General features: G+C 48.3%; 1 protein-coding gene across 5 annotated transcripts in view; it reads right to left on the bottom strand.

The window, feature by feature from the left end:
• COG7 (component of oligomeric golgi complex 7) overlaps positions 1–27,255 on the bottom strand; it is a 73,266-nt gene that overhangs the window by 30,111 nt on the left and 15,900 nt on the right. For all 5 annotated transcript variants that reach the window (XM_073553649.1, XM_073553651.1, XM_073553650.1 and 2 more), the window contains exons 7-10: positions 19,504–19,626; positions 17,592–17,790; positions 13,655–13,782; positions 11,768–11,922 (exon numbers count right to left, since the gene is read on the bottom strand). In XM_073553649.1, coding sequence (XP_073409750.1) covers positions 11,768–11,922; positions 13,655–13,782; positions 17,592–17,790; positions 19,504–19,626 — 605 coding nt within the window. The remainder of the gene's footprint in view (positions 1–11,767; positions 11,923–13,654; positions 13,783–17,591; positions 17,791–19,503; positions 19,627–27,255) is intronic.

Here is a 27,255-nt window from a genome sequence, read left to right as displayed (position 1 = left end):
AGTTGCTTACCGTAAAATCTGTTTCTCTGAGCCTTCATTGGGGGACACAGGAAACCATGGGTGTATGCTGCTGCCACTAGGAGGCTGACACTATGCAGAAAAATTTAGCTCCTCCTCCGCAGTGTACACCCCACCGACAGGAAGTAGGATGTTCAGTTAGTGAGAAAGCAGTAGAAGTAATCTGTAGACTAGATAAAAACACAGAAAACACAAATCCACGTTGTAACAATATTATGCAGTAACCAAGCTGTTCAACTTGGGAGGGTGCTGTGTCCCCCAATGAAGGCTCAGAGAAACAGATTTTACGGTAAGCAACTAAAAATCCTGTTTTCTCTATCTCTTCATTAGGGGGCACAGGAAACCATGGGACGTCCCAAAGCAGTCCCCAAGGGGAGGGAACAGCAAACAACTCCAATCAGGACGAGGAAGTCACCCTCGTCACCAGCAAGGTCACCTGCGAGGTCTTTTACCCAGACCGGCACTTGCCGAAGCTAGGCATGGACTCTGAAGAAAACCTCTTGGACCTGTGGAGGACATATCATCGCACTGCAGAGGTGCCAGACGAAGGCCCAAACAGTACCGCCAGGAGGAAACACACTGCCCGGGCAGAGTGCATCATACTCAAAAGAATGCAGTCCTTTCTGAACCGGCAACCCTACTAATGCCGACCAGATTCCGTGAGCAGACGCTGACCTGGAGGCCAGAGGACCTGTACACTTCAAGCCGGAGCTTGATAAGTACCGTTGCGGTGGCAAGGTAGCCTGATGTGAGAGCGTCACAAAGTAAAATTTCGAGGCGGACGAAAGAAAGGGAATTCAGAATGATGGAGAGTGGACCCTTGACCCACAGGAAGTGCACCATGGCTGCTACAGGCTCTGTGAGACCACAAGGGTGGTTGAGAGTCTGAAAGGACAGGCTACCAACTGGAAGGAAAAGGAACCCGTCCGTTGAAGTCAGGACCTGGATAAGAGCTTCATGGAACAAGGGAAAATCATACGATTCACAGGAGGCAAATGCTGAACGAAGAAAATTTCTTCCTGAGAAAAACAAGTATGGACTCAAACCTAGATCACCAAAGTCACGCTGAGGAAAAAAGCGCTGAAAAATGACGAGGTTTAGACTGAGGAAGGAGAGCGCTTGTCCTTCCGGTGATCTCATCCATGATTTGGCCAATTGGAGCCACATGGAAAGAACGGAAAGTTGGTTAGGGACTTCTTTGGGGATAATTTCGCTCGTGAAGCCGAAAGCCAAATGGAACCTTAGATAGGAACGATAGGCGAAAACCCATGTCTCCATGCAGGAAAAATTTTTTGAACAGTGAGGACGGTCAAATTTTCCGACTGGTGTCCAGAAAGACACCGCTTACCTAAGTCTAAGACAACACGCCCGAGGATAACAGGGAAATGATACAATTCTAGCTGAAGGAAGAAACGTGTTATCACCAGACTTATTCTTGGATCCCAGACTGGAGAAGCTTTCTACCCTCGTCGATGCTTGCGCAGAGTCAGATTCCACTCTTGTCTGAGGTGGGATACATTTTCCAGTTACGGTCAGAAGTTACCTGTCTGAGCTGCTGGAGGCTTTACCCAGCGTCTGTAAGAATGAATAAGTAAGTTCCGATAGATAAGGAGCTTAGGCATTGTGGTAGCTCGAAGGCCCTTAGGACAGACTAGAACTTATTGGCCAAACATTAAAGATAGAAGTAACACCTGCAGTAAAGATAGCCTGCGGACAGTACTGTAAACTGATCAGAAGGTGTGGCAAAAACTCCTGTGGGGCAACCCGCACATAGGGTCCAGAGCATGCCGCAGTAAAACCGCGATCATCCGTACCTGACACGAGAGTGTCTGACCCACCTGAGGGTGGAGAATCAAGTTATGTTTCCACCGAGATCCGCTCTGTGGTACAGAGATCCGCTCCGTTTGGACATGGTAGTGCGTATGTTTAACTGTTAACAAACCACAGATGTTATTAACAATGAAATATGCATCTGAAAGGTGTGTTTGACTCACATGGACACGGCTTGTAACCGCAGCTGCAGCCCGTCAGGAGCAATAAATGCCGGCACCTCACCACGAGTGGTGATTAGACGGGAGTTTAGGCAAAAGCTGAAAAAGACCCAGATGAACGCGACAGAGGACGCTCCCGACTCCCCTGAAATGGGACAGTAGAGCCGGACCGATGTAGTAGATGGACCTCGGGTACGTTTGAGTCACCAGAAAGATGGCATGTATTGACTAAACATGTCTGGTAGAGGTCTATCCAAGTGCTCGATAAGAGATATAATACTGCTGCAATAGAGCGCGAGGAACCTGAAGGCGAGAACGTCTAACTCACCTGAATACGGTACAGAACACCAGTACCACTGAAGCTGTCAACCCCAGACACGTCTCCACAGTAATACGGCCGTTTGAACTACTGTACCTGGAAGGTGGTGCTTCTGAAGCCTGTATAGCGGATATAGCACAGCTGCCATCGGCTCCAAGTATCCTGTGAACAAATCAGCGTGGAGAGAACCTGGAGAAGGGAATTGGAGACAGCTATTTCTGTGTTGCGGTGCAGTCTAGGTCTGGATACCTGATGACATTAGGTAGAATAACGGCTTCTGTGTTGCGATCAAGGACTGGGTACCTGACAGCATTAGGCAGAATAACGGCTTCTGTGTAGAGGTCTACGTCTGAATACCTGACGGCATTAGGCAGAATAACGGCTTCTGTGTTGCGGTCTAGGTCTGGATACCTGACGACATTAGGTAGAATAACGGCTTCATGTGTAGTAAGCCGTACTACGAAGACTGTACTAAAGTAGATTCTGACCAGTCAATTCTTCTGACGGTAGAACAGAAGGCCTGGGATCAGGCCTATGGTTCCTATGGTGTGCTATGGTTCCAACCTCTGGACCAGCGAGTTGTGGTCAGATTCTTTATCCACTGAACCACAGTAGACAATTGCCAGGTAGCACGAACTTCTATCCAGCTGGAAGGCAGGCCCAAACACTGCAGATGTGAAGAGTTAGAAGCCGCACGTTATTCTGCTTAGAGCAGTATGAAGCCAGCGTCCGGAGGGGGCTGCAGAAAAAAGGAAACGCGAGTGCCTGTGAGCAGTAGATATGGGAGCAGATGCTATGCCAGGGCTCCAGCACCTTTATGTGTGAAGCAATGGTTGCTTGTTGCTCTGCTGAAATCAAGGCACATATCTGCAATGGCCGAACACAACAGCCGTGTGACAAAATCAGATCTCCGATGAAAAAAACGTGCGAGTGAAACCCCCTACCAGGCCAACGCCATGCGGCAAATACAGAAAACAGCAGCGTGGCTCTCCAAGCCTCTGTGTGCTATGCCAGACATACTGATGGACTAGAGACCGTGCGGCAGAAGATTACAATTGCGCCAGGAAAATACACGATTCTAGAGTACTATTACGTCAGTGACTGTACAGTTCAAGAGTACAATTACTTCAGAGACTTTACGGCTCCAAAAAACCATTACGTTAGTGACTGTACGACTATAGCGCATTTGACATCAGACACAATAGCTAAGATGGATCCTCGGCTCCATCACTGGACCTGCGGAAAGTGTGGCCCTGCTTAATTTTACTATGAGGGGCTTATACTCCGCATTGTATCTGATTCGGCTGAGGGCAGATAGGCAGGAAACAGCTGGTCCTGTCTGGTGAAGGCACTAACCGTGTCCCACGCTGGGAGAATACGACCACTGTGGTGGATGCCAACGCAGGGAGGATGCCGAGGTCCAGGAAGACATATCTCATTTTGCAAGTGAGAGAAGAGGAGCAGAATTGAGCGGTGACGAGGACCGTGCTGCCCGCAGGCAGGACAGAGTCATTACCGGTGTGCTCACACCAATATAGCCGCTCAGGGCCCTCACCTACCCGCCTTAGACAAGGGCGCGCTGTGCACAACTCCACTCTGCACAGCCCGAACGGGGGCGGAGCCAACCGTCAGCTCTGGGGACAAAAAGATGGCGGCGAAGGATATTCTCTCTGTGCCGCAAGGGAGGCCGGACGGAGGGCGGAGCTTGCGCTGGGTGCAGGGAGCGGCTGAGGGAAGACGCGAGGGAAAAAAGCCCGCCCGAAACGAGAGGACGGGGGCGGGGCTACCGAGGACTAGGCCGCAATTGAAGCCGGGGCCTAGATTAGACCCAGGAGACCGCCGACGAAGGGGGGGCGGCGCGGAGGACCGAAAAATTCTGGCGATATCACCTGGATCCTACCAGAAAGGTAGTCCGGTGCGGGGGGAAGCGGTGGGGCGGGAGACCCGCGCTGAGGAGAACAGGGTGCTGCCCACCTTCGCCTATTCTGCTGAATAGGGTACCAGCTGGGGGAAGCCTGAAACACACAGCACTCGGCGAGCGGTGGTGAGGGCTTTGCAGACCTCGGCAGGGAATGAGCTCCCCACATGTGCGGCAGGAGAGCGGCCAGGGAGAGGGGAGGACTCGGCCCGATATAAGCCGGGCCTAGACTGCTGGAACCTAGGGGATTTCCTCTTCTTTACCTATCTTCTTATGCGTGTTTACCTCTTCTCCCTGTGGTGTCAGACGTCCGGAAACATGTTGCAGGACATCACATCTCATCCAACTAACAGGCTCTGGTGGGGGAGTAGTTGGGAGACGAAGGGCCAGGACCAGGTCTGGATCACCTAAGCACGCTTCTGTGCTTGGGGTTTGGGTCCTGCCGGCTAGACATATGGAGGATACGGGGTGGCAGTACACGCCGTACTCAGTCTCTTTGTGGGAGTACAGTTGTGACCTTTCACACTGTATCCCTCCTGGTACCTGAAAAGGAACGACGCACATTGAGGTAGATAAGGGTCTAATGAAAAACCTGTGTCCACCTCCTACTGACACTAAGCTAAACTGAACATCCTACTTCCTGTCGGTAGGGTGTACACTGCGGAGGAGGAGCAAACTTTTTTTCTGCAGTGTCAGCCTCCTAGTGGCAGCAGCATACACCCATGGTTTCCTGTGTCCCCTAGTGAAGCGATAGAGAAAAAAAGGTTAGCTCCTCCTCCGCTGTATACACCCTCGCCCCGATTGCGGGTGGAAACCAGTTTGGTGCAAAAGCAGTAGGAGATCAAACAAAAATCAGACATCAACCTTAATGCAGGTAACAACATGTCTAGAAAATAACCACCCTAATATTATACAGAGAGCATATTAATTAAACAAACAGAAGCCAACTTGGCTATCAGGGTGGGTGCTGTGTCCCCCAATGAGCGTCTCGGAGAAAAGGATTTTACGGTGAGTTATCACAAAAACCCATGTTTCTCCTTCGCCTCATTGGGGGACACAGGTACTGTGGGACGTCCTAAAGCAGTCCCTGGGTGGGAAGTTGACTCTCCGATCCAGCTACATGCATCTCTTGTCTAAAGGTGCACCACCGCTGCTTGGAGAATCCTTCTACCCAGTCTCGCATCCGCTGAAGCCCGAGCATGGATATTGTAATGTTTAGTAAACATGTGCAGGCTGGACCAGGTTGCTGCCTTGCAAACCTGTTCCGTCAAAGCCTGGTGCCAAAGCGCCCAAGAGGAGCCCACTGCCCGAGTAGAGTGTGCTCTGATCCATGCTGGAATCGGCACGCCCCTGAATATCCAAACGAATCCATCTGGCTATGGTGGATTTTGAGACAGCGAGTCCCTTCCTGCGACCTTCAGGGAGTACAAACAGCGTGTCTGACTGATGAAAAGGTGTCGTTCGCGACACGTACCTCCTGAGTGCTCTCACCAGGTCTAGCGTATGCAGGGCCTTTTCCACACGGTGTACCGGCGCTGGACAAAAAGAGGGCAAGACAATATCCTCATTAATGTGAAACGAGGAAACGACTTTTGGCAAAAAGGGAGGCGCTGGTCTAAGAACCACCTTGTCTTTGTGAAAAGCCAGAAACGGGGTTCGACAAGATAGGGCTGCCAGCTCAGAGATCCGCCTGATTGATGTTATAGCTACAAGGAACACCACCTTCCAGAAAAGGTATGACAGAGCGACATCCTGTAGCGGCTCAAAAGGAGCTTCCTGCAGAACGCTTAGGACCACGTTAAGGTCCCAGGTGTCCATAGGCGCCTTATAGGGAGGTACCACGTGGGAGACACCCTGAACGAAAGTCTTTACCTGCAAGTTGGTAGCAATCCTGCACTGAAAAAGGACGGATAAAGCCGGTCTCCTGAGAGAACGGGGGGCCAAGCCTGAGTCTAGGCTAGACTGGAGAAAAGCCAAGATGTTAGGGACAGAGAATCTCAGTGGAGAACAACTGCGGCCTCGACACCATGCAAAGAAAACCTTCCACGTGTGGTGGTAAATTCATGCCAAGGCACGCTTCCGGTCGCTAACCATTGTAGCAACCACTTTGCGCCCAAACCCCGCCTGAGTCAGAATCCAAGATTCAACGGTCAAGGCGTCAAACACAGGGCCCCTGAGTTCAGGTGGCAGATTGGCCCCTGAGAAAGCAGATCTGGGCGCTCTGGTAGTCAACATGGCACGTCGGCAAGCAGCTGCACTAGATCTGCGTACCACGCCCGACAAGGCCAGTCTGGGGCCAACAGAATCGCTGGCGCCCCCTTCTGCCTTGATCTTCTTGATGACCCTCGGAACAAAAGTGGCAGTGGGGGAAAATAGGAATGGGAGGCGAAACTGGTTCCATGGCAGAATCAGCGCATCCACAGCGATTGCCTGCGGGTCCCGGGACCGGGCGACAAGTACGGACACCTTGGCGTTCACCCTGGAAGCCATCAGATCCACATCCGGTGTTCCTCACCGTTGGCAAATCTGCTGAAAGACCTCGGGGTGTAATGACCATTCCCCGGACGCAAGCCCCTGTCGGCTGAGGAAGTCTGCAGCCCAGTTTTCTACACCCAGGATGTGGACCGCCTGTGCGGTTCCTCTCGGTTGTGACCACCAGCCACTGATCTGGGGGAAAGGGTTTCCCCTGAAGTGAGGAACTGATTGTCCACCACTCTAGTGACTGTCTGCCCTGAGAGGACAACCGGCATCGGTGATCGAGCGTGAACGGGTTCTTGTCCCAGGATGACAAGAGGGCGTGCTGCAGGGGGCGAAGATGGAACTGGGCACACGAGATCGCTTCTATCGCCGCCACCATTTTTCCTAGAATCCTCATGCAGAAACGGATGGTGTGAGGGACTGGTTGGCGCAGTATTCGCACTCCCTTTCGGAGGGCTAGGGCCTTGTCTCAAGGGAGAGTTACCAACCCTCGGAAAGTGTGGAAGATCATCCCTAAAAAGGAAATCCTCTGAGCTGGAACAAGGGATGACTTCTTTACGTTGACAACCAACCACCCTAAGCGGGCAAGAGTATTTAGCGTGATGCTGACACTTTCCTTGCATGCCCGCCTTGAAGGGCCCTTGACCAAGAGGTCGTCTAAGTAGGGAAATACGACTATGCCCCTGGAGTGCAGGATGGCCATGGGGACTGCCATGACCTTTGTGAACACTCTGGGGGCAGTGGCTAGCCCGAAGGGTAGAGCTGCAAACTGAAAATGCAGACCGCTGATGGCGAAGCGTAGAAACCTTTGAAGCGGAAGGCAAATGGGGATGTATAGATAGGCGTCCTGGATATCGATAGAGGCCCAGTACTCTCCCTGCCCCATTGCCGATATGACTGAACGGAGAGACTCCATCCAGAAATGTCAGCTCCTGATAAATTTGTTTAGCTTTAGTTCCCAAATGGGCCTGACTGTCCCGTCCTTTTTGGGGACTGCAAACAGGTTGGAATAGAAGCCCTGAGTCTTCTCGTTTTCCGGTACTGGAATGATGACTCCGTTGTGGCTGAGCGAATCGATGGCTCCTAGTAGAGCCTTTGCCCGGGTATCCACTTTGAAAAGACGGGAAAGAAAAAAATCATCTTGGGGGGGTACCTGACAAATTCTATCTTGTACCCTATGGACACCAGCTCTCTCACCCATGTGTCATGTGCGACATTGAGCGAGACGTGGTGAAACCAGAGAAGGCGGCCGCCTACCTTGTTGGTGTCGCCTGGCAGATGCCCCAAGTCATTTGGCTGCAGATCTTTGGGACCTGGATCCCCTCGACCTGGACTGGCTAGCACGCATCCTGCCCAATGGGTTGGCTCTATATGAGACCTGTCAGTCCCTATTCTGGTTGGGGCGCCCTGAAGCGGCGGAATTAGCCGCTGTCGTTCACCCGGGGTTGCGAAAGGCCCAAAAACGCGCCTGAAACTGGTGACGAAACGGCGGTTTGACCTTTAGTTGAGGAAGAACACCGCTCTTGCCTCCTGTGGAGTCGGAGATGAGATGATCTAACTTCTTTCCGAACAGGCGGCCACACTGCTATGGTAGCGCTGTCAAGGACTTTTTTGAGGCTGAATCGTCCCGCCATGTCCTTAACCATAGAGCTCTCCTAATGGAGATGGCATTTGCAGCCGCAAGTGCCGCGCAGTTGGCCGCATCTAAAGATGCATTGATCAAGTAGTCCCCCCGCCATAGCTATCTGATTTGCGATTTCTGATACTTCAGCTGGTAGGTCTATGTCTTGCAAGGCTTTATTCAATGTTTCTGACCAAGAAATCATGGCCTTGGCTACCCACGTTGCTGCGAACGAGGGAGAGAGTGCTGATCCCGATACCCCAAACAGTGAGCGGGCCAAGTTCTCTATGAGACGATCAGTGGGATCCTTAATAGAGGAACCACTAGGTACGGATAGTAGAATTTTTGTAGCCAAGCACGACACAGGTGGATCCAACGTTGGGGATTCCGTCCACTTTTTACGGAGATCCGGGGCAAACGGATACCTTGCCTCGAGTGCCTTCTGGCCCGAGAAACGCCTGTCCGGCCGTTCTCCGTGTCGTTGCACTATCCTCAATTTCAGGGTGAGTGCAAAATACTCTATGGGGACGCTTAACTCGCTTAAATGACACCTTACGGCCCAAAGCCAGGGTGGAATCATCCTCAATCCCTAGAGTCTGGTTGACGGTTTCTATGAGACTGTCAACCGTTTCCTAACCACCCGGTGTATCTAGGTCAAGGGGTTCGTCCGAGTTGTAGTCCGAGCACTGCTCGCTATCGACTGCTGGTGATGGGGAGCGAGAAGCAGAGCTCACGGATGCCGAGGCACCGGATGGACCGGGAGACGTGTGGGTTAGTTTCTCCCGGGTCTGCCTGGAGTGAGAGCGGCCCCTGCAGGCCGGAGGCTCCTGTGAGGTAAAAGACCCCTCGAAGACAGGCGAGCCACTGTCCCTGCCCCTATCTGGGGTGTGAAGGGAATCAATTGCTGTCGTAAGTGACGCCATGGATTGCGACAGCGATAACGGCCATTCCGGGGGACTTGGTACACTGGGCTCGGTAGCAGGGGAGGGCTCCTGGGCGTGTTCGGACTCGCAGGCTTCGCAAACTCGCTTGGTCTGCGCATGCGGAAAAACGGACAGACAGGAGATGCATGCAGCGTAAAGAAACGTGTGCGTCTTAGGTTTTCCTGACATGCTGTACCTGCCAAGGAAAAACAGCATATGCACAACTTCAGAAGGTGCTCAAGTAGGGCCCCACACCATACATGAATAATGAACAAAACTTGGCACTCAACATCTAGAATATTTTTTGGGATTTTTTAATGCAGCCAGAAAATAACAGACGTTTCGGCCTCACTGGCCTTCATCAGTAACAGACTGTAGTATAGTAGTTAATCGCATTCAGTGTGATAATAGAAGTGACACCATAGTCACTTTAAATGTGCCTGGTCATGCACTAGGCGCTGGGCATGGAGCCTGAATCAAATAGTACCTGGGTGGGTGGGGGTGCCATGCAGACATCAGCGACCCAGAATCCACTGTTGGTCAGCTGTCCAAGTTTTGTTTATTATGCTGTACCTGCCAGGCATCCGTGCCGCAAAAAACGCTGTGGGAGGGCGCTCCTTGTTTTTGTAGCGTGGCCTCTCAGGGAGCTAGGCGGCAGCACTTACCCCACTCCTGCGTCCCCTGTGTCCTGGAAATGCAGGTGAAGCTCCGTTCTGCGCGCCACAACTGCAGGCAGGCCCCCGGAAGAAAGAACTCCTGGGGGCAGTACTTCCGTCTCGTCCTAGCTTAGGCCCGAAGCCGGGGCCTAAATTTCTTCTGTGTCCACCCAGGCCACGGGGGTCGGGGCTGGCGTGACGCGACGCCGGGGGGTGGGGACTTCCGGCCGCGGCCTAGCGAGCCTCAGCCAAGGCTGGAACCGGGTCCGCCACTGCCCGACGCCAGGGAGCGCGTTTGTGGCGCCTGGACGCTGTGTCGCTGCAGGAGCCCTCCCAGGCCACCCTCCTCCATGCTTCGGCTCCAGCTCAGGTAGAGGGGAAGGGGGGGCCATATGACTAAAAAAGGACGGTGCAGGCACCGTGGCTCCATCTAACCCCTTCAAGGGGTGAGGAGAGGGACCACCCACCCCCCTGCCGCACCGCAGTCTTAGCATTGGTGGCACAGTGGGGGCCGCACGGACTGCACTTGTGCCTCTGCAGCCTAGGGTTTCAATACCTTAGGGTGTTCAGGGCTAAGTCCGGCATCATTCCCACGGTGCGGAAGAGGATACGTGGAGGCGACACTAGCACGTGCTTGCCCGTTGTTGGTTTGGGGAGATTGGACCGTTTCAATAGGGTCCGTCGCCCCTGTCCATGGAAAAAAAATCCCACGTTTCGGGAGAGGATACGTGGAGGTGACACTCGCACGTGCTCGCCCGTTGTTGGTTTGGGGAGATCGGACCCTTTCAATAGAATCCGTCGTCCCTATCTCATCTTCATGTAGAAAAGGAACGTCCGGAAAAAATCCCTGTTGCGGGAGAGGAAACGTGGAGGTGACACTCGCACGTGGTCGCCCGTTGTTGGTTTGGGGAGATTGGACCCTTTCAATAGGGTCCGTCGCCCCTGTCTTATCTTCATGGGGAAAAAGAAAAGGAAAAAAAAAAAAACAGTCAGTCTGGAAACAGACAGACGTGTGCCTCCAACAGACACTAAGAAAAAAACTGGTTTCCGCCCGCAATCAGGAGCGAGGGTGTATACGGCAGAGGAGCTAACCTCTTTTTTTCACTTCGTGTCAGCCTCCAGGTGGCAGTAGCATACAACCACAGTACCTGTGTCCCCCAATGAGGCGAAGGAGAAAAATTGAAATGCTACAGGGTCTCAGAAAATGGCCTTTTTTTTACCCTTTTTAACAAATGTTGGAATTTTTTTTCACCACAAATAAAAAAGAACCTAGACATGTTTAGTGTCTATGTACTCGTAACAACCTGGAGAATCATAATGGCAGGTCAGTTTTAGCATTTAGTGAACATGGTTTAAATAACAACAACTTTGGAATTGCACTTTTTTTTGCAATTTCACCACACTTAGAATTTTTTTTTCAGTTTTCCAGTACACAATATGTTAAAACCAGTGGTGTTGTTCAAAAGTACAACTTGTCCCGCAAAAAATAAGCCCTCACATAGCCATATTGATGGCAAAATAAAAAAGCTAAGACTCTGGTTAGAAGGGGATTGAAAAACAGAAATTCAAAAACTGAAACTCCTGGTCATTAAGGGGTTAATACACGTTTTACCAAATGCTGTAAATGACTACGGTTAAAAGATCCCCAAACTCCAAATATCGCTAACCTGATCACTCTACATCTTCCAACGTGCCTGCATGCCTGATAATACAAAGCAAAGGCCCAATTCATTCAATAACTCAAAGAATGCCCCCCCCCATGAACTGTCTCCCAGCAGTCTTGAGTCATGAAGTCATTACTATGTTCTGCCTCTATAGGTCAGTACTGGAGAACCATACTCACTTCTTAAATAGAGAATGCAGTGCTTGTAGCAGGCCGCACACCCCCAGTCCATCTGTCAATTTGATGCATCGCTCCACTGCGCCCGACGCCAGACTGTAGAGCCGAGACACGGAGTGTGAGAGCTCCTGGACGCAGTCGAGAGCCTCGCCGTGTTCCTGTGTGACATGGACAAAGCTTGATGATAAAAGCGCTGGATCTAATCCTGCACATAACAGAGATCACTGGGGGTCTATCCATATTGCCGGATATCACACGAAGCGCTCCCACTAACTATTATATTCATTAAATGTGTGTGGCCATGCATGTAACAGAGTGCCGATTTCTCCACGCATTTAATAAAAAATGTTAGGGGTGTGCTTTTTTAATTGGCTGAGTTGCAATGACTGGCAATCTAGAATTAAAGGGAGCCTGTCACATCATTTTTAGCATCTAAAAACTGTCTAGAAACTGTCCCCAGTGCGTTGCTAGTGATGCAATGTGCATCATTAACACATTTTTTTCATTACAAACAGCGGTCTAATCATGTGCAAAAATCTCTTTATGTAGTTAGATTTTACCTGCTCATTTAGTCGAAGGGCTGTGCTTCATTGGGTTAAGTCACGGCGGTCATCACTGGAATCTACTTTGAAATCCCAAGCTGGAGCAGTGTGTATCGCGGAGCTGCAGTTGCACAGTGTCGAGAGGGGAGGCGCGCATGTGTTGAGATGTACACCTCCCCGCGCATGCGCACAGAAGTTGTGTGTAGTACTGAGCTTCACTGACTGTGTGCACATGCGCTGACATACTACATACAGCTGCAGTGCGCACCTGCAGGGAGGTGCCCATCACGGCAGATGCGCTGCTCCCTGCTCGACACTGTGCAAGCGCGGGATTTCAAAGCGGATTCGAACGGCGTCAGCACAACCCCAGGAACATCATTCAAATTGCTAGGGCGGCGACAACTGTGACTGACCGAAATGATGCACACCCCTATGACTAAATGAGCAGGTACGATCTAACAATATAAAGTGCTTTTTGCACGATTTCAGCACCGTTTTAATGGAAAAAAAAGTGTTAGTGATGCACAATGCGTCACAACGCACTCAGGACAGTTTAGATGCTAAAAATTATGTGACTGCTTCCCTTGTGTATTGTATTATTTCTTACATATTATAGCTGGAGGGCACAATGGTATGGGGGGGGGGCATTTTTGTCACTAGCTCTGGTCACTCTTTGCACTGTTTTAACGGGGTTATGTGACATATGCACAGGATAGCTGATTAATGTACGACCAGCTTTGATTCCGTATGCTCTGAAGAATGGGGGCCCCAAAGTTCTGTGAGAATTGATCACCAATCTGTTCACTTCTATAGGTGTACGGGAGCGACAATGCCCATGTGTGAGCACCGCAGCTCATACACATTGACTGGAGAACACCAGCTCATTCAAATGGGGGATAAGGGATCTCCATCCTCACGGTGAGAGCGGTTACAGAAGGTCAGACCCCCAGGGATCATCTTGAATGGAGCTTCTAGGAGAATCATTTATTGCACACCATGCTTCTTTGATTAAGGGCTCCTCATGGCTAATAAGGAATAACGCATCTCCCAAAACACAGTAAGCCGGACGAACAGAATTATGTAAGCCAGTCAATTCTACTGCGGTATGGCAATTCGGCAGTGTGTGAAATGTCACCTTTCACTCAGAAACTGTTCAACTCCATTTTGCAGATCCACTAGGAGCCTAAGATGGCTACAAGCATCAATCTATAGGAATATGTAAGTCATCACCGCATGCAAGATAAGGCAGCAGGCCTACCATTGACAACAGGTTAATTCTCGGGTGTGCTGAAACACTGTGTATGCCGATTAACCTCCGATCAGGATCATTAAGAACCATCCGTCTTACCAGAGGAATTGCGCTCAGCTGTATTAACAGATGTGACTCCTCCAGGCTCCCATACTTCAGCTGGAATGGCTTGTACGCGCCATACACGGCCTCCACTAGCTCCGTCACCTTCACAACGTTGTGCTCCCCTGACACAGAAACCCATAAATTGTAATGAATATGTATATATGGGGAAAAAGAAAAACAGGCAAATCAACTGTTCTGGTCACGAAATTTATTAAGGAAACAATGCAGATGGTACTGGGCAACAAAATGACTTACGTGGCATCAAACAGAAAGGAATGAGCGTCTAGTCTACAATCCTTGTCGAGAGATCTGTGTGGTATAGCCTGTGCCCCCCCCCCCCCCCCCCCGAGTTCTTAAAACATTTTCTTCTTAAAGAAGCTTACAAGCTTACCTCCTCCTCCCTTCAATTTTTTTTTCCTCTTAATATATTGCAATCATCATATTATATAGCATTGTGTTCTTACAGTTGCTCTTTTCTCTGCTTTATGTAGAAACAGGATGTCTCTTGTCCCTGCGTTTATCATTCCCCTCTTTATCTCCTGGCCCAGCCTCTCCCTTCTCCCTCCTTTTGCATGATACTGTTTCTACATAGATCTTAGCAGGATTCAGCTAGTTTGTTTTTAATCACATGATGTCATAAACCTAAGAGAAAACAGAAGAATTAACTGGGAAGAAGGGGAAAATGAGCAATTGTCAGTATACACTTCTGTAAAATATGATGTTTGCAATATATTAGGAGGATAAAAACTCTGATGGGAGGAGGGGGGAGTGCTTTTTTACGCAATGCTCTCTGGCCTGCATCCAATTCGGGCATCTGTTTAGTGCCCCACGTAAATGCCACTACAGATGGCACTTCAGATATTAGGAAGTTGGCACCAAGGAGGAGAGGTCAGCTGTATGTGCCCAGACACAAACATTAGCACAGACTTTACAACTGGAAGTTTCTTCATGAAAGGACCCCTTGCAAGACCCATAGGTACCAAGTAGACAATACAAGGTGCCATTAACTAGATCCTGTGTAAGGGATGGGCACTGGGAGCGTCCACAAATGCACATGGAAAGCTCCTGCAAAATCAACCCTGATTGTTTGATAACATTAATAAGGCTTAATTATATATTTTAGACATCCACGTTGGCAGTATGACATGTTTCCAGCGTGTCCCCTGTATTAATATTTTAGGTTGGAGGTCTCGGAGACTTACATAGCACATAACTCACTGTGTACACAGCTCGTTATCAAACACATTGCTTTCTTGTAAAGCTCATAAGCCTTGGTTATAACTCTAATATGCTACTGCTAGAAAAGAGGCCATTGTATCATTGATTTGTAAAGGTATTCACGTTACTGGCGAATACAGTAAATGGGATGAGCTGCAATACCAGGCAGTGCCACTACCAGCGCTAGAGGTCAATGTGCTAATCGGAGTCCCGTTGCCTGTTCAGATGGGATATTGATACACTATCTCAAGGATAGTAAATTAACATTAGAACTTAAACATCCATTTAACACTTGGCATGGTTCTTTACACTCAGTCTTCAACTTCTGTATTTGACACGGACTTTAAAACCACCATTCTTTATTCTGTGGTGTAAATAGATCTTTAAAAGAATTTTGGAGCCCATACAGAAAATATAAAATTATCCCTGCAGCCACCACCAGAGGGCGCTTAAGAGCTCACATATATCAACAGTCTGCAGTAAGCCCCAGAGCTCCCTCTAGTGGTGGCAAAAGAAATGCTGCTGGGGATTTAGAGCAGTGTATCCAAAAGATGCGAGCTTGAAATACAAAAACGTCTCATAAAATTCTATTTTAGGGGACAGGTGGGACGCTTTGGCTTATATAGTTTAGCATAACCTAAAGAGCACACATGAATCTACCTTCATTGTTTCTACATAAGGGAGGACTTCACAAGTCAGCAAAGCTCAGCAGCTTCAGAGTTAATTCCGGAAGCGGAGCCGTATTGTTCTTACAACTTTTACCGTGGATATCTGCCAACACTATCGGCTATGTGATCGTCTGAGAGCCAAGAACAAGGAGCTTTAAGGAGAAACAGAGCATGACACCATCTGAACAAGGCCAGACAGTACTTCTGTAGTAAGGGAACATTCCCCTCCTGAGATTACGCAACAGAACGTTTTTACCATTCCAGACATTATTATTTAAAGTGAACCTTCAGTTTTGCAGGGAAAAAAAATGATTATGGTGCCGGAGAGTGCACAATAACGCCCTTACTAAAGGCCTTGCATTAGCGACCATGCCCTTAAAAACAGTATGGACCAGCTGTCGTCCGTGCCATCCACTACGTTGCCATTTCCAGGACAGTTAAAGGGTTTGTCCAGCCTTAGGCTATGTGTCTGCAGGCACTCTATGTGACTGTAGACTTGTCAATCCTTACATCGTGCACAATGTGCCTTGTACGGCTTCTAAGGTGACGAGCGCATAAAGTACGTGATTTGCCGATGTGCACTGATGTGCCACCTAGAAGGGTGCAGTCTCAATCAGTACAAGTGTACTGAGCGAGGAAGGACACGTCTAGTTGGAAAGTGTCCGGGAGTATGCAATTCACAAACTTATGGTCACATGTCTGCCCACTCACAGTGCTGGCCCTGGAGAATCCTGAAAGAGCGCAGTACACACAATGTGAAGAGTCACAAGTCTGCAGTCACGACTTATCGCTTATAAGGCTGGACAACTCCTTTAACTAAACGGCGACACTTCTCTTACCTAGCAATTGTGGAAATAGAGACTTTAGGGCCCCTGAGAAACTTTATAAGGGTATTTACGTAATGTGGTTATTCAACAAGCAACAACTATCAACTATTCACAGAAAAAGTGATATGTGCATCATCTGTTTCAGGCTATATTTGAATCACCTATCCTGTGGATAAGAGACAACCCCTTTAACTCCCATAGACTACTTCTTGCCCAGGACATGAAAGTCACTGGCAAGAATGGAGGTCAGGGGAATTATGCAGAGCATCTAAGTAGTTAAGACCCCAAAATGCTTACAACAAATGAATGCGTGTCCTCGTAACGCAAAGCGTTAGGGTCGCTTCCTCCTCCTTCACCCTTTTTTCCCGGCATGGCCTCACCTGCTATGTCTTTACCTTCATACGTGCAGGTTTGACTGTCTGATTTCTCAGGGTGCAGACTTTATGGAATTTTCCAATGTGCCCCATTGAAACTTCTTATTATGGTTTTGTCTACTTCTCATTAGCGGCTATGCACTTTCCACATTACAGGGCCTGATCCTTTTTGTCTTCACCGCATTATTATGTGTTTTTGTATCTATATATGGTTTTCGGCTCCTGTTTATATAGCGGCTTTATTACAGACGCTGTTTATTTTCTCTACTTGGTGCTGTGAATTTAGAGCCATCACATATTGGGCTTACTAATTTATGCTTATTTTTTTCAGCTTGGCATAGCAATCCAATCAAGTGTTTAACATTGCTGAGTTTGTATATAGTCATATTTGGGGGTCTTGCATACTCAGGAATGGTTTTCTGTGTCAATGCCATATTATGGGCATGACATGTATATTTATCATGTTTTATTTTTTAATGTTGTCTTCTGTCTGCATTTTTTGATTATTAAAAAAAGCATTGCTTTTTATCTTTATTTCTGCTGATCCCTATTTCTCAGCATGAATTTCTCCCTTTGTTTTTTCTCGTAACGCAAAACCTTAATGGGTCCTCCAAATTCAGAGTGGTCCTTTGTTAAGGTTAATACAGGAATAGGGGTGCCCACTTCTACGTCCTCCATATATCCTCAAAGGACACACACAGGGGTTGTACTAATGTGACAAGTGATTTAAAGGAACAGGCATAATATTCATCAATCACCTAAAATGTATAAAAAAGAAAAAAAAAAAAACACACACAAAGATGGAATAATGAACATATCCAGGTGAAAAAAATAGCCACCTTACCGATATGGGGCATAATGGCGGCTTCTAGAGCCTTAGCAAAGTGACCGGTGGCCTTAAAAAGCTCCAGTAAACTACTAAGCGTAAGCTCGGGGCTCGTCCGCTCCATGGCCGTGCTCAGACACACAGGGATGGATGGCACCATGGCGGCCAGAGTCTGTATCAGCAGAACGGTCACCACTTCATGAGGCTTCTTAAATATCTGTGACGACAAGACAAATCCTGTGATGTGTGCACTGAAGAAATACATTAATTTCCTAAATCATCCCCTTTAATAATCTGCAATCAGATTTTTATTGTCAGCTATGTTCATGGTGACAGGTTCCTTAAGGCATTAATACCCAAGCTGGGAATACCCCATACAAAAGTAAGACAAGGTCACCAGGATCCCATTATAGCAGTGTGACAGGTGTAGATTTGCATAAGGCTATAAAGTGGCAGCATGACTATTGGAGACAAAGACAAAATCGATGCTTATCTACCTTACATTACTACACGTCAGATCACAATCTTTTAGGTCGAGACTCATTAAATGGAAAAAAAAAAAATCACATGAAAGAGCATTGTCATAAAACCTGAAGAGTATGGAGAATGAGGAAAAGGGTTTTCTGCTTTACAGTATTCCTAAACTATGGGGTGGAGTTATAAAATGACCCAGATCCTTTCAGGGGCTGAGTGATATTATGGGATGCGGGATACTGAGACTGTGGGAACTTGCATTTACATCAGATAAGAAAGGGTCAATTAGAACATCAGGTTCAGACCTCAGGTGCCCAGCGGACTGGTCATAAAACTTATCAAGTGCTTACATCAGATGGAGCAGTGAAGCGGAGATCAGGACATGGTCCGGACCAATTTGCATCACAATCCACCTTTTTCCACTCCCCAGGGACTCGCTTTAAACTTCTGCACTGGTGACATTTTCAATTATGCTTATTGGCTGTAATGACTTTTTGGCACTTTTTTCTTTGAATGGCTTTTGCCCAATGTCAGACAAGCTGTGACCTCACGCAGGAGGGAGGTAAGTGTGAAGATGGTTGAAATGCTCAGTCTCTGATATGAATGCATCATCTAAAATCAGAAACATCTGATTTCTCACAAAGCTTATTCACAAAAACCCTGTCTCATGAAGTGGGTCTGCCAAAAACAAGCCAATCATGGGTGATCCTACACGCTTCCCAGAGATCAAGAGGAAGAGCGAGATCACACTTTATGCTGAGGTCCCAATGCAATAAAAGATAAAAAAATGATCAAGGGCTTAAAATACAAATATATTTACTAGAAAATAATATATCTGCATGCGGTCTGCCACTTGACGCCCCCTAGGGGTGGCTAAGGGAAGCACCAGTTTTACGATTTAAATAGAATTGGTTGCTGACTGCTGATAAAACAGCATAAAATCTGGTGACAGATTCTGTTTAAATATGGTAGTGATAGAGGCCCGGTATCTGGTGACGGATTACTCACTTAGTAATATTTGTAGGAGTACTTGTCTTCATAAGCTGAGGCAGTGGCGGACATAGATGTAAAAGGGCCCCTGTGCAAGAACAGTATTTGGGCCCTTTGTAGTCCAACAGCTCATCATAATGCATAATTCCACCTGCTTTGGAGGTGGAAATAGGATTGTCCCTTGGGCCCCTGTGCACACACACACACATATATTGCCCCAGTGATGTGTCCACTCCTGAGCGGAGACTCCTCCTGCTGATCAACAGCAATGGTGAAGGGGGGAGCCACAGCTCATCCACACACGCATGATGGGAAGGACTGCAGATAAGTGGGGTCCTCATGTTATAGCAATGCTTACCAGTCCCTGCGCCTGGCTGTAACATGAAAAATGGCCAATTTCTAGTAACACTCTGTAGGGTGAAAAATGCAGTAAATGTTATTTTCGACTTCTTGAGATGCGGCATACCTGAGAGACCCACTGCAGCTGAGTGTGCCATGAGCTTAGCAAGTTGTCATAGAAATCTGTCAGCTGTCGATCCAGGGACATCTCGTTCTGACAAACTTCCTGCCACACGGAAATCAGCTGAACCTATTGGGTAGGACATAGTCAGTAATACGTAAGAGCAAAGACAACGGTGAAAGACGATTTACAGTAGATTGTAATCATCAGGAATAAAGGCCATGTAATCAAAGCACCAACATATTCTGCAGCGCTGTACAGAGCTTGTCATCATACACATCAGTCCTCTCATCTCATACCTAGCAGTTTGTAGGAGGAAACCCACCCAAATAAGGGGAGAACATACAAGCAAACCCCATGTAGGTGTCCCTATGGGTCAGGTACAGAGCCAAGACCCCAGCGCTGCAAATTAATATTGTGGTATCAGACGTATCCAATAAGTTAATAGGGTAACTCAGTAGTATCACCGGAATCATAGTGACATGGAGAATCATGACGCCAGGTCACAATAAACGTCAGCCCAACAAAACCCAAAAAACAGTATCAGAACTGAGGTTTTATTTTGGGGTGCTTTGTAAGGTATTACAAAGGGCACAAAAGAATCAAAGGGCTTTCCAAGTAATTAACACTCAGTGTGCTGGTAGCAGCTGAGTGCTATGACTCATTGAGAGGGATCCTGAATGGAGGACACCCCACCAATGACTCTGAATGGCTTCATAGGACATCCTCTGACCACACAACGCCTTAAGGAGGTCAATTAAATCTTTAAAGTAACTAATGACATGGACGAGTTTCAGATTTACACTGCAATGACTAAGTGCTGTGGCACAGCATTGCACAGGTGTCCAGAGGGAACGGTCGCGATCTTACCACACAGCGGATGCAATGTACCCAATGTTTTATAGGGAACGTCAGCTTATGAAGATAAGAAGCTTTTACAAGTTATCGGCAATGACCTATTTTAAATAATCTCTGCCTGTGTGGGCAAAGAAGGATCATGAAAAGCTAGCACCGAGCAAAGGCGCGTCACAGACAGTGCCCGGTGCTACAGAATGTAATGTACAGGGATATTACAGGGCACAGCAAACCTCCTACAGCCTGGCACGGCTTATACAGGGCATTCACACAGACCCGTTACACAGCAAGGACACTTAATAAGCAGGTACTGTCCCCAGGAATAAAAGCAATGTGCCATCCCCCACCCCGGGCTCACTACTGCAACCACAAAGGTTTCCCAAGATTAGCTTACTCACCGATAACGGTGTTTCTCGGAACCCATGACAGCACCATGGAGAGGGGGTGCGCCCATCAAGGACAGGAACCTACAGATAAAAAGGCGGCACCTCTCCTCCGCCCCCAGTTGGTTACAGAGCATCAGAGGGTCTCCAGGTTAGTTAACAACAAAAGTATATACATAACATTATAATATCGCATATTATAGAGAAGCACTGTGTCGAACAAACCACTCTATACATATTAACTCATGCTCACCGCACACGTGAAGGGGGGGAATAAGCGGGTGCTGTCATGGGTTCCGAGAAATACCGTTATCGGTGAGTAACTAAGCTATTCTCTCTCACCCATGACAGCACGACGGAGAGAATTTCAGAGATTGGTAACTTAGGGAGGGACCACCGCCTGAAGGACCCTTCTCCCGAAGGTCAGGTCAGACGTAGAGGCTAGATCTAAGCGATAGTGCCTGAAAAAGGTAGAAGGTGTTGACCAGGAGGCCGCCTTACAGATCTGCTCTATTGATACCTCTGATCTTTCTGCCCATGAGGTCGCCATTGCTCTTGTAGAGTGGGATTTAAACCCTCCGGGATGGTATTCCCACTGGATGAGTACGCCAGGGCAATCGCATCCCTTATCCACCTTGCTAAGGTACTCTTGGATGCCTTGAGCCCCTTCCGAGGTCCCTGGAAACACACAAAGAGAGACCCTTCCTTCCTACATCCCTTGGTGGCCTCTAAGTACTGAACTAGGCACCTCTTCACATCTAGGGTGTGAAATTTTTTCTCTCCCCTATTCCTAGGGTTTGGGCAGAAGGAAGGACTACTTCTTGTGACCTATGGAAGTGTGTTGACACCTTCGGTAGGTATGCTGGGTCAGGTTTTAATATGACTCTATCGTCCAGGATTTTAGTGAACAGGGGTTTCGCTGACAAGGCTTGAATATCGCTCACTCTGCGAGCGGGTGTTAGGGCCACTAAGACTATAGTCTTTAATGATAAGGTTTTCAGGGGTGCTGACTGGATGGACTCGAATGGGGGCCCTGTTAGGGCAGACAACACTAGGTTTAGATCCCATGATGATATCTTCTGGGTAGTTATTGGTCTGGATCTGGCTGCGGCCCTCATAAACCGTGCTACCCAAGGGTTGCCCGCCACATCCTGGTTATAAAGGGCGCCTAGAACTGCTACCTGTACCTTCAACGTATTAGTCGCCAGCCCCTGTTCTAACCCCTTTTGCAAGAATTCGAGAATTTTGTCAATTTGTACTCCATCCTGAACCCTTACCCCGGATCTGGATAGAAATTTCCTCCAAGTTCTACCATAGGCCCTGGTTGTGATCGGTTTCCTACTCTTTTGTAGCGTGGAAACCAGGCTTTCTGAGAACCCCTTCCCCCTCAGCAGTGTCCTTTCAAATTCCATGCTGTTAAATGGAGGTTCACTGCCCGAGGGTGTAACACGGGACCTTGGGACAGAAGGTCCGGGAGATCTGGTAGAACCCAGGGGTCGGTTATTGACAGTATTCTCAGCCAGGAAAACCAAGTTCTTTTTGGCCAAAACGGGGCTATCAATATTATTCGTGCCCTGTCTTCTCTGACTTTCCTTATTACTGCCGGGATGAGAATGGGCGGCGGGAAGGCATACATTAGGACCTGTGTCCACGGAAGCATAAACGCATCCAGGGTCCGGGGATTCCCCCTGGGGTCTAGGGAACAAAATGCTTCCACTTTTTTGTTTTTGTGGTCGGCAAACAAATCTATGTCCGGGGTCCCCCACATTTTCACAATCTTCTGAAAAATGAACTGTTTTAGAACCCACTCCCCTTGATGTAGTTGGGTGCGACTAAGAAAGTCTGCTGTCTGGTTCTCTGCTCCCTGTATATGTGTAGTGCCGATAGGGATAGTAGGTTTTTCTCGGCTAGCGTGAATATTTCGGAGGATGTGTTCATTAGTGTTCGGGACCTTGTTCCCCCCTGATGATTTATGTAAGCCACCGTCACTCGATTGTCCGAAAATATGCGGACATGATGGCCCCTTAATATCGGTAGAAAGTGTGTTAGGGCGTAGCCTTCTGCCAACAGTTCCTTTTGGTTCAAGGAGACTTTTAGTTCCTGACCTCCCCATTCCCCCTGAGCCACCCTGTTGCTCATGTGTGCTCCCCATCCCTTGGGACTGGCCTCCGTGGTGATTATGTGTGTGATATTTATCACCCAGGGAATCCCTTTGGATAGGTTGTCTCTGTTCCCCCACCAAGCTAGGGATCGAATAGTTTTGGAGTCTAGTGTAACGTAACCTTCCAAGTGACCTCCTAATGCCGACTGGTTAGCTAAAACATCCCATTGGAGATCTCTCGTATGTAGCTGTGCCCACTGGACCGCTGGCAGGCAGGTGGAGAGGGACCCTAGTAGTGACATTGCTTTTCTTAGCGTCATGGAAGGGTTCTGTGTCGCTCTTGCTACTATCTGAGCGATCCTCTCTTTTTTGTGGTCTGGTAGGTAATACTCCTGGGTGTTTGAGTCCAGAGTCAGGCCTAGGAACTCCTGGACTTTACTGGGCTCCAGCCTTGATTTTTTCAGGTTCAGGAGCCAGCCGAGGTTTTGTAGAGTGGCCATCACTCTGTCCCTCTGTTCCCTGCATGTTTGCGCCGAGTTGCTCGCTATTAAAAAGTCATCCAGATATGGAACTATTAGAACATCTTGTTCTCTTAGGTGAGCCATCATCTCTGCCACCAATTTCGTGAAGGTTCGCGGGGCTATCGAAATCCCAAATTGCAAGGCCCTGTACTGAAACTCCCTTACTTTGTCTCCTATGGAGACCGCCAGTCTGAGGTATTCTCGGGAGTCTTTGTGGATGGGGACGTGATCGTACGCGTCGCTGAGATCTAATACTACCATGAAGCAATGTGGAAAGAGAATTTTGATAAGTAAAGAAAGTGTAGTCCGCTTACCCGTCTGCAATGCAGTCCCCAAGCCTGCCAACGCCCAGCACGGACTATGGTGAGCATCCACATCAATTAAGAACAAGAGGAAAAAAAAATTGATCCAGCTTGAGACGGAGGAGGCTGCAATTTTACAAAGCTTTATTGGACAACTTAAAAATATGTTGGTTCTTTAAAAATCTCTTATAGCAAACACCAAGCACACCAGTGAGGAGGATCAACGTGTTTCAACTAAAAAAAAAGACTTTTTTTAGTTGAAACGCGTTGATCCTCCGCACTGGTGTGCTTGGTGTTTGATATAAGAGATTTTTAAAGAACCAACATATTTTTAAGTTGTCCAATAAAGCTTTGTAAAATTGCAGAGAATTTTGATGGTCGACTTGATCGACTCCATTTTGAATTTCTCGTTTTTGACATAATCGTTTAGCCTCTTTAGATTTATAATTGTCCGGAAGGTACCGTCCGGTTTGGTTACTAGAAAGAGAGGCGAATAGAACCCTCTGCCTTTCTCCTGTGGGGGAACCTCCTGGAGGACTCTTTTGTTCAACAGGCTTAGGACCTCTTTTTCGAGAGCTTCCTGTTCTGACGCTGATGATCTTAGTGGGGTCACTATATATTTTTGAGGTGGGGGAGAGAGAAAGTCTATTCTTAACCCTGATCCTATCAGATTTAGTAACCACGGGTTGTTCGATATTTTCCTCCAGGCTGGGAGAAAAAAAGCTTAGCCTCCCTCTCACCCTGGGCAAACAATCACTTGGAGGGCTTTTTGTCCCGGGACGAGTCACCAAAGAAGAACCCCCTATCTCTCCTTCTGTCGTCCCATTTGTGTTCTCTCGGGGGTCTCCTTGGAAAAAACTTTTTGTTCCGAAAGGAACTTTTAAAACCTGTAGGACCTAAATTTGGGAATCCCTTCTTTTTATCCCCCGCCTTTTGGAGGATAACATCCAATGTCTCTCCGAATAGGAATTTCCCTTCACAAGGGATGGCACATAGTTTCATCTTAGTTTGTAGGTCCCCAGGCCAACATTTAAGCCACAGTGTTCTTCGGGCTGCGTTTGACAGGGCTGCCGCTTTAGATGACAGCCTTACTGAATCAGCCGATGAGTCGGCTAAGAAGGCCGCCGCCGCTCCCCTTATCACTGGAATGGATTCCAGGATCTTCTCCCTGGGTGTACCTTCCCTTAGCTGTTTCTTTAATCGGTCCACCCACACCATGAGGGCTCTGGAGGTACAAGTTGCCGCTATTGCTGGCCTAAGATTTCCTCCTGCTGATTCCCAAGTGCCCTTGAGGAAAGTATCAGCTTTTTTGTCTAATGGGTCCCTTAAAGTACCCATATCCTCGAAGGGGAGTGCAAATTTTTTGGAGGCTATGGCGACCGCCACGTCTAACTTCGGGGATTTGTCCCAAGACGTGGACGCCTACTCATCGAATGGGTATTTTCTTTTAAGAGAGGGAACCGTGGAGTTCTTCCTATTTGGTCTCTCGCATTCTTTTTTCATCAGGCCCTGTACCTTCTCGTTCAGTGGAAACACTCTGCGTCTCTTTTGGCCTAGTCCCCCGAACATTATGTCCTGGACTGATCTATCTGGCCAAGGGTCTGCTACCCCCATGGTAGACCTTACCGCCTTTACTAGCATGTCTACCTCGTCCAGGGGAAAGCAATGACACCCTTCTGTTTCCTCATCTGATGACGCGTCGATGCCTGAGGTATGTGATGTAACTTCCCCTGACGTCAAGGCCTCTGACTGGGAGGCTACTATTGTGTCCCTTTTCCTTCCCCTTCCTTTGTGTTTTAGGGATAAAAGGGCACTTTGAAACGCCGAACGGATTATCGCTCTTAGATCGGAGGGGTAATCCGGGGTTTCATCACAAAGAACTTCCTGTATGCAGGAATCGCAGAGCTTTTTATCCCAAGCTGGTGGTAGCGGTTTGCTACAGGTGGGGCATTCCCTGTTCTTTGTTTTTTCTTTCTTCTTTCCCTAAGGGAAAGAAGTCTATTATAATGGGGGACATTCACGTAGATCACTTACCCCGATGTGCGCGGATGCAGGTAACGGTTCGGGAGGTGGATTCGGATCCCTCACGGGCTGATCCACGAAAGGTGACTTGCTCCTCGCAGTCGACTTGCTCCGCTGCGTGGAGTGACTACTGGACCGGTTCTCGCGCCCGTCCTTTTCTTTTTGCCGGCGATGGTGGTGTTGCCTGTGTTGCTGCTGCTGCTTAGTCGCTGTCCTCCATGTTTACAGGACGCTTCCAGCAAGGAGCAGCTCCTGCGTTCTTCTTTTAAATCTCCCGCCATGACATCACCTTCCTTCTCCAGCCTGCACCGCTGAGCCCCGGGGAGCGCGCACTGCGCATGCGCCGACCGCAGGGACCCGGAAGTCGTTGTTTCATTTCCGGGGCAGCTCCATCTTGGTACACCTCTGTACCGCTGCGCTGCCCCCACGTGTGACGGCGACCCCCAGCCCCATTCTCCTTTCCGGAGCGGCGGCTCGGTGCTCCCCCGCACACTCACCCTGTACAGCCCCTCGGCTACAGCGGTGGCGGCTTCAGGCACCGACCCTGCCGCTGCAGGGGCCCCCCTGCTGCCAGAACCGCAAACGGGATGGCCCTGGTCCTTTCTTCAGGTAAGCTGCTGCCGCCGCTGCTGCAGGATCCACGGGTCACCCGTCAAGGACAGGAACCCAACTGGGTGCGGAGGAGAGGTGCCACCTTTTTATCTGTAGGTTCCTGTCCTTGATGGGCGGACCCCCTTTCCGTGGTGCTGTCATGGGTGAGAGAGAAAATAACATTACTACGGAGAATTAGAATTTTTTGCAAAATGATTCTATTACTCTTCAGTAGTCACAGAAAAAGCAGCTGGAAAATTCAGTGTGTAGGATATTAAACTATATTTTGTAATAATTGCATTGATAGGTACCCCAATAGTGTATTAGATGTTGGTTCTTTAAATATGGTTTCAGATATCCAGTTTTTTTTAATGCCTGTATGACATTTTTCTAATTTTTTTTTTAAGTGGAGCTTTGCCGGAAAATATTGTATAACCTGTAGGTAATATACGTAAAAAGAGAACATTTTTTTTTTTCTTAGTATTCTTGTATTGACCCGGAGTTACACCCTGCATTAAACCCCAGAGCTGCACTCACTATTCTGCTGGTGCAGTCACTGTGTACATACATTACATTACTGATCCTGAGTTACATCCTGTATTATACTCCAGAGCTGCACTCACTATTCTGCTGGTGCAGTCACTGTGTACATACATTAAATTACTGATCCTGCACTGATCCTGAGTTACATCCTGTCCTATACTCCAGAGCTGCACTCACTAGTCTGCTGGTGCAGTCACTGTGTACATACATTACATTTCTGATCCTGAGTTACATCCTGTATTATACTCCAGAGCTGCACTCACTATTCTGCTGGTGCAGTCACTGTGTACACACATTACATTACTGATCCTGAGTTACATCATGTATTATACCCCAGAGCTGCACTCACTATTCTGCTGGTGCAGTCACTGTGTACATACATTACATTACTGATCCTCAGTTACATCCTGTATTATACTCCAGAGCTGCACTCACTATTC

The sequence above is a fragment of the Dendrobates tinctorius genome, unplaced genomic scaffold (genome assembly GCF_039654945.1).
Source record: "Dendrobates tinctorius isolate UK_male_01 unplaced genomic scaffold, ASM3965494v1 ptg000202l, whole genome shotgun sequence".
NCBI lineage: Eukaryota > Metazoa > Chordata > Amphibia > Anura > Dendrobatidae > Dendrobates > Dendrobates tinctorius.
This window is presented reverse-complemented; position numbering and strand designations above follow the sequence as displayed.